The 7,315-nt window shown below is 31.3% G+C and overlaps 1 protein-coding gene across 1 annotated transcript; it reads left to right on the top strand.

The window, feature by feature from the left end:
• Window positions 1-1,229: 1,229 nt before the first annotated feature.
• On the top strand, window positions 1,230-4,299 carry KCS10 (3-ketoacyl-CoA synthase 10). Its single transcript, XM_011021004.1, has 3 exons — window positions 1,230-1,734; window positions 2,262-2,887; window positions 3,421-4,299. Exons 1-3 carry the CDS (start codon window positions 1,324-1,326, stop codon window positions 3,983-3,985), a joined length of 1,602 nt encoding a protein of 533 aa, XP_011019306.1. The 5' UTR covers window positions 1,230-1,323; the 3' UTR covers window positions 3,986-4,299.
• Window positions 4,300-7,315: the final 3,016 nt, after the last annotated feature.

Here is a 7,315-nt window from a genome sequence, read left to right as displayed (position 1 = left end):
AAAAAAAAATAAAAACTAAAAAAAAAAAGACAATCTTAGAAAAAAAATGTAAAGCATAAAAAAAGGAGAAAAAAATATATATTGATAAAGATAATATAAAAAATCATAAAAAAATCATGTGAGGGTAATACTGTAGCAATTCACAATGTTTTAGAAAAAAAACTACGAAGCAAAATTCTTAATCAACTCAATATGAAAAAACATACAATTCTATAAAAAAAACAAAAAAAATCATAAAAAAAACCATGTGGCGTAATACTGTAGCAATCCACGGTGTTTTAAAAAAAAAATTACAAAGCTGACTTTTAACCAGCTCTATATTAAAAAAATAAAATTAACAAAAACAATTTAAAAAAAAAACACAAAAAACAACAAAAAGAAGATGAAGAAAAAGACAATTACGGAAGAAAAAAAAAACATGGAAGAAAGTTAAAACTAAATTCTTAACCAGTTTAATATTAAAAAAAATCAACAAAGATAATTTTAAAAAAAATACATATGGAAAGCACTATAACAAAACAAAAACTATATGAGGAAATATTGTAATAATCTATAGTGTTTTTTTTTTTAATTACGAAGCATTCTTCAAAGATCATTTTGAAAAAAAAAAACAACAAGAAGAATAAAATTCATAAAAAAATAAAAAAAATCATGTAGGGAAACATTATAGTAATCCATAATGTTTTTTTAAAAAACTACATAACTGAATTTTTAATCAATTTAATAAAAAAAATTAATAAAGATAATTTTTAAAAAAACATAAAGACAAAAAAGAATAAAAACTAAAAAAAAAAGACAATCTTAGGAAAAAAAATGTAAAACATAAAAAAAGAGAAAAAATAAAAAAAATATATGGAAAAAAAAACAAAAAAAAAGGCACAAAAAAAAAAGTTGCATGTGGCACCACTCCTTTTAGAGTATTGTTAATTAGTTCCAGCTGGTGCATGCTAGTCTGGTAAGGGACTCTTCTCAAGTAGTCTGATCAAGTCCCAACTACTTTCTGTATATATTATATCACAAGAAAACGCAGCAAAAGAGTGAAGTCATCCTCTTTATATGGTAATGGCTGAAAAAACGAAGTAAAATTTTTAGTTTGAACTTTGTATTCTGAGCCACCTTTATTTAATGAAGAATTTAAGACAGTTGATGGTATTTCAACTGCACATTTACTCAAGTTGTTGTAAACATTAACTTTCCTCACCCACCGCAGACCCCTTCGCGTTAGCAGTATCAATGCCAATCCCATGCAGACTTGTATAAATACACATAACAGACGCATTAACCATTCTCATCAAGAATCAAGACTTTACTAGACTCTTAAAAATGGCTAATGAAAGAGATCTCTTGTCCACCGAGATTGTGAAGCACGGGGTCGAGTCTTCAGGGCCCAATGCTGGTTCACTAACATTTTCAGTGAGGGTCAGGAAAAGGTTGCCTGACTTTCTTCAATCGGTGAATCTAAAGTATGTCAAGTTGGGTTACCATTACCTTATCAATCATGCCATCTACTTGGCTACCATTCCTGTTTTGGTCCTCGTGTTTAGTGCTGAGGTGGGGAGCCTTAGCAGGGAAGAGCTGTGGAAGAAACTTTGGCAAGATGCTCGCTATGATCTTGCCACCGTGCTTGCTTCCTTCGGTGTTCTCGTGTTCACAGTTTCTGTCCACTTCATGTCACGCCCAAGGTCTATTTATCTCATTGATTTTGCATGTTATCGTCCTGATGATGATCTCAAGGTAATAATTCTTACTATTTATCTCATTATCACCCCTTTTTGCCTCCTTTATTAGTGTCCTAAAAATGTTTTTTTTCGCGTCATTCTCGACTAAAGGTTTTTGCTCTCATGGATTATGTGACAACGAAACTTGACTTAAGCATTATGGTGCTGTTTTCCTAAAAAAAATCAGGTTTCTCAAGATGTGAAATTATATGTCAAATTGTGGGAATTAATTAATTAGGATATTCAATGACGTCATTTGGCATGATAAGTGACTCTGAGTCAAATCTGTTTTAAATATCTAGGATGAAAATTCAGAGGGAAAAAGTTGCCCATGTTCTGTAATTTCAGAATCAACGAGTTTTGTAAAAGAATAGAGAAAAGAGGAATCGTTGATGTTTATATGGAGCATCAACAATTATTACTATTATTTTAGAGGGTTTTCTATAGCATTAACAAATGGTTTTTAGTCAAATATTATAGATCCAACCCTATATATATATATATATATAGAAGTCTAATAATGACAATTAAATCCCACTGTAGGTGACGAGGGAGCAGTTCATCGAGCAAGCAAGGAAATCAGGCAAGTTTGATGAGGCAAGCCTCGAATTCCAAAGTAGAATTCTGAAATCATCAGGCTTAGGAGACGAGACCTACATTCCAAAAGCAATAATGTCACACGAGAATTGTGCAACCATGAAGGAAGGGCGTTTTGAAGCTTCAACAGTAATGTTTGGTGCCCTTGATGAGCTCTTTGAAAAAACCAGGGTCCGCCCCAAAGATGTAGGGATCCTCGTGGTGAACTGCAGCATCTTTAACCCAACGCCGTCGCTCTCTGCCATGATCATCAATCACTATAAGATGAGGGGCAACATTTTAAGCTTTAATCTTGGTGGTATGGGCTGCAGTGCTGGGATTATAGCGGTGGATTTAGCCCGTGACATGTTACAAGCTAACCCAAATAATTATGCTGTGGTGGTTAGCACTGAGATGGTGGGCTATAATTGGTATCCAGGCCGAGACCGTTCTATGCTGATTCCTAATTGCTTTTTTAGGATGGGTTGCTCCGCCGTGCTCTTGTCTAACCGCCGCCGCGACTTTCGCCATGCCAAGTACCGCCTTGAACATATAGTCCGGACCCATAAAGGAGCTGATGACCGTAGTTTCAGGTTTGCTTGTTTGGCCCGTTCTAATTAATTGCCTTTCAGATAAACTAGGTGGTGGAATTGGTTCACAGAAACTTAATGGGTAATATTTATACCACTCATCTTATCTTATCAGTTTTTAGGAGTCAGTTGAGAATGAATATATAGATTAGGGACTAAATTAGATGTTTATATTAAATGCTATTAGCATTTTTCATCATGGTTTTTAATTATATATATCCGCCAGCAGTTAATAGACACCATGTTCTGAATAATTAGAAAAAAAATTGTCAAACATTGATTTTTGGACTCCTAATTAATTTTGTTATTAAACTCGATGTAGATTAATCTAGAAACTGGCTTGGATTGAGTTTTAAAAAAAGTAGATAAGAGCGGTCCGCACTAGATGATTCGTCACAAGACGAATCATGGCTCATATCACTTTTCTCCCTCTCTCTGGAAAGAGATGTCCATTTTCTTGCCTTAGCTAATTCATGTACTTCCCTCCTAATTAGTGGTGTTGATCTGTTTTTATCTTCGCCACTCAATATGATTAGGTGTATTTACCAAGATGAAGATGAACAGAAATTCAAGGGGCTGAAAGTCAGCAAAGACCTCGTGGAAATAGGAGGTGAAGCCCTTAAAACCAACATCACCACGCTAGGCCCTCTAGTGTTACCCTTCTCAGAGCAGCTCCTCTTCTTTATCACACTGATTTGGAGGCACTTATCTGGAAAAAGCAACGGGTCCCCATCATCGCCACCGGCCAAGCCTTACATTCCAGACTACAAGCTTGCCTTTGAGCACTTCTGTGTCCATGCAGCCAGCAAGACGGTGCTCGATGAGCTGCAAAGGAATCTTGAACTGAGTGAGAAGAACATGGAGGCATCAAGAATGACACTGCACAGGTTTGGCAACACTTCTAGTAGCAGTGTCTGGTATGAGTTGGCCTACTTGGAAGCTAAGGAAAGGGTGAAGAGAGGAGACAGGATTTGGCAAATTGCTTTCGGGTCTGGGTTCAAGTGCAACAGCGTGGTTTGGAGGTCCATGGGGCGTGTGAGAAAGCCTTCTAGGAACAATCCTTGGCTCGATTCCATTGACAGATACCCCGTGCCTTTGTAAGCTGTGGATACCTGTCGATACTGGACTCGCACAAAGTGGGGCATTTGGCATTCTGCCATCCCTGTATATGGCTTGGCAGTTCTTTTTATTGATCTTAAAGTTGATGAATTTTAAGTCTCTAGTCTGTAGTATGATATTATTTAAGAATGTTCTTGAAGTTTTATATTTAAGTTAAAACACAAGTTCCGGTAGCGGTGTCACTAGGGAGCACAATCTATTTTGGAGCTTTGATTGCAAGTTGTGAAAAATAATTTAAGCACAGTCTGTCTGTCTAATCATAGTCGAACAAAAATACTACTGTGATTATTATTTGCATAGGACCAGTGCCTCCATTCTTCAAATTTTATCCAGCCCACGTTCCAGAAACATAAATTTTTTATCCAACAAAATTTTATCATGTATTATTTTATTTTAAAAAATAAAATAAATTGGATAAGATATTCAAGATATTTTATTATAAATAAAATTAAAATATATAACATGAAAAATAAATAAGGTTTTATATTTTTTTTGTTCAATGAAAAATTGATACCTAGGATGAGATATTTAATATATCTTGTTGTAAATATAAAATTCTATCAATAAATATATATCAACCAATAAATACTTGAGAGCCCTTATAGATCTTTATAAATAAAGAATCTCAACCTAAAAGCAAAGAATTCGTGAGATATAAATTTTTTTAAGATAAGCTATTCAAGAAAAAAAGCTCTCTCTATTCAAGTAAGGAAGTTCTTTTTAAAGTTGTTAAGCCTCTTTCATTTACGTTTGAAGTCTACAAAAAACAAAACTTTATTGGATCAAGTTTAAATATCCTATAAAATTCTTCAACAATACTTTAAAGATAAATCAAAGATATTTTTCAAAATATCAAATCATCAAATCTTGCTTCGCAATATACACTTAAATTCGTGTTCTTTCAAAGCACAAATCTTGGCTTGATTTCTCAAATAAATCAAGTTATCATGCATCAAATCCAAAGAAAGAATTGAAGGATTATCATATTTTTTTTAAAAGAATACATTAGATAGAGATTGTATCCGCTCATATATTTAATAAAAATATATATATGCGTATACATATACTCTTTTAATTTCAACTACTCAATATTATATCTACATACGTAACTTTTTACATAACGATTTTTAGGCACCGTTTAGGAACGTGGTATAAACCACGTTTTAAAAAAAAAAAATTACTAAACTTTAATATATTTTTTATATTTTTTATCATTTTAATATATTGATGTCAAAAATAATTTTTTAAAAATAAAAAATATATTAATAACATATATTTCAACATAAAAAATTATTTAAAAAATAATCTCAATCACACTACCAAACATGCACTTAATATTTCTTGAAGTAATTTCTAGCGTTACGTGCAAGTTTCACCTCCGTGGCTGGAGGCTTAGTATGATATACAGAACTCAAAAAATAATTGAGTTTCAAATTAAGTTGAGGATGTAAGCGTGATGACCATATTTGATCTGTTCTCGCAACTAACAAGCTTGGCCATATTTGATCTCTCGTGGCATTCGCAACTCCTTCAAGCTTGATCAAAACTGTAAACGAAAAATCACTCAGAATTTACTGCAACCATGCCCCTCAAATACACCATGTTCATATCCTAGTATTAACATACTAGGGCACCAAAACCCTTATCTCCAACGCCTAGTAACACCGTCTCATTGTCTTCTCCGCCAAAGAAACAACTTAATGACATTTTCGCATCCCTGAAACCACAAATAAACAAACATCATTTCAGTTCCATCAGTCCTGTCCGCACAGACCTGATTTGATTGCTTCGTACAGATTTCCAATTATTTTAAGCCTCAGAAATTGAAGAAAGATGCTATTAATCAATCAATCAAATCAGTAAGAATCCCTAATTTGGGCGTTTTAAGGAACCGAACAGCGTGGCAAGAAAAGAAACCGGTACGGTGTTTTGGCGCTTTGACAAGAGTTTGGTTTCAACTTATTATTTGTTTGTTTGTTTGTTTGGCCTGCGTGGCCTGGTTTTGTTTTTTACTTATTTATTTAATAAGAAGAAAAACGAATACAAGATCAAGGAAAAGGTTATAAATAGAGACAATTAATAATGGCCTAATAAGTTGTTTGAAGGGCGTTTGGAAGTTTTGTAGTGTTCACATGTTAAAGTGTTTTTTTATTGAAAAATATATTAAAATAATATTTTTTATTTTTTAAAAAATTTAATATAAACAAATCAATAAAAATATAAAAAAAATATTTTTCAATTAAAAAATATAAAAAAAATTAAATTTTTAGAAAATACAGTTTCATCACATTCTTAAATATTGCCAAAATTACCATCTACTTAATTGTATCATTTTGTTGCTTTTTTATTATTTTTTATTTGTCCCATGAATCATTATTTTTAAAATAAAATTTTGTTTTTGATATTATTATGATATTAGCTCCAATAATTTTAGTAATGGGTCATATAAGTGCTTAAAGATGATGGCCATACGAGTGAGTGGTGGATAACCTGTAAGTGAATTTTTTAGTATCATGAGATTTTTATTGTTGGGATTTATTAAATAATATTTTTTGTGTTGTCAATGAAATTTTAATGTATTTATAATATTTTTTTTTCTTTTCATTCTAATTTATACTAATTCATTTAATAATTTAAAAAAATCCTTCATCAAATCTAAATATTTTCTAGACTGTTATTTTTTTATTACTATGCTAACTTTCAAAAGAAACTCTCAGTCCATGCATGTATAACCACACTTATTAAATCCAGATAGCTTAATGAGTCAAGCCAGGATTCATTCGACTTGGTAATTGAATCAATACTTTCAAAAGAAACTCTCAGTCCATGCATATATAACCACACTTATTAAATCCAGAGAGCTTAATGAGTCAAGCCAGGATTCATTTGACTTGGTAATTGAATCAATCCAGATAAAATTAAAAACCGACAAGAGTAATAAAATAATCAAACTTAGTTGACCCATGACCTAGTCAACTCGACAAAACTCGAAAGAGATTTTTTTTCAAAAAAATATGATTTTTCTCCTAGTCAAAAACATTTTTTTAATATTTTTTAATTGATTATTAATCTTTTTAAAAGTTCATTATATAAATAATGGAAGAATATTTTATTTTTTCATTATGAGATTTAAAACCTTTAGATTTTATTTTTTCATTATGAGATTTAAAACTTATATTTTATATTCATAAAAAAAAAAATTTGAAATAATTTTTTAAATTTTATTATTTATAACATAAATAATATATATTTATATGAATTATTTTTTAATTTTTTATATAAAATATTAAATTTTTTTATTTTTTTATTTTA

The sequence above is a fragment of the Populus euphratica genome, unplaced genomic scaffold (assembly GCF_000495115.2).
Source record: "Populus euphratica unplaced genomic scaffold, PopEup_1.0 scaffold19.1, whole genome shotgun sequence".
Taxonomy (NCBI): domain Eukaryota; kingdom Viridiplantae; phylum Streptophyta; class Magnoliopsida; order Malpighiales; family Salicaceae; genus Populus; species Populus euphratica.
This window is presented reverse-complemented; position numbering and strand designations above follow the sequence as displayed.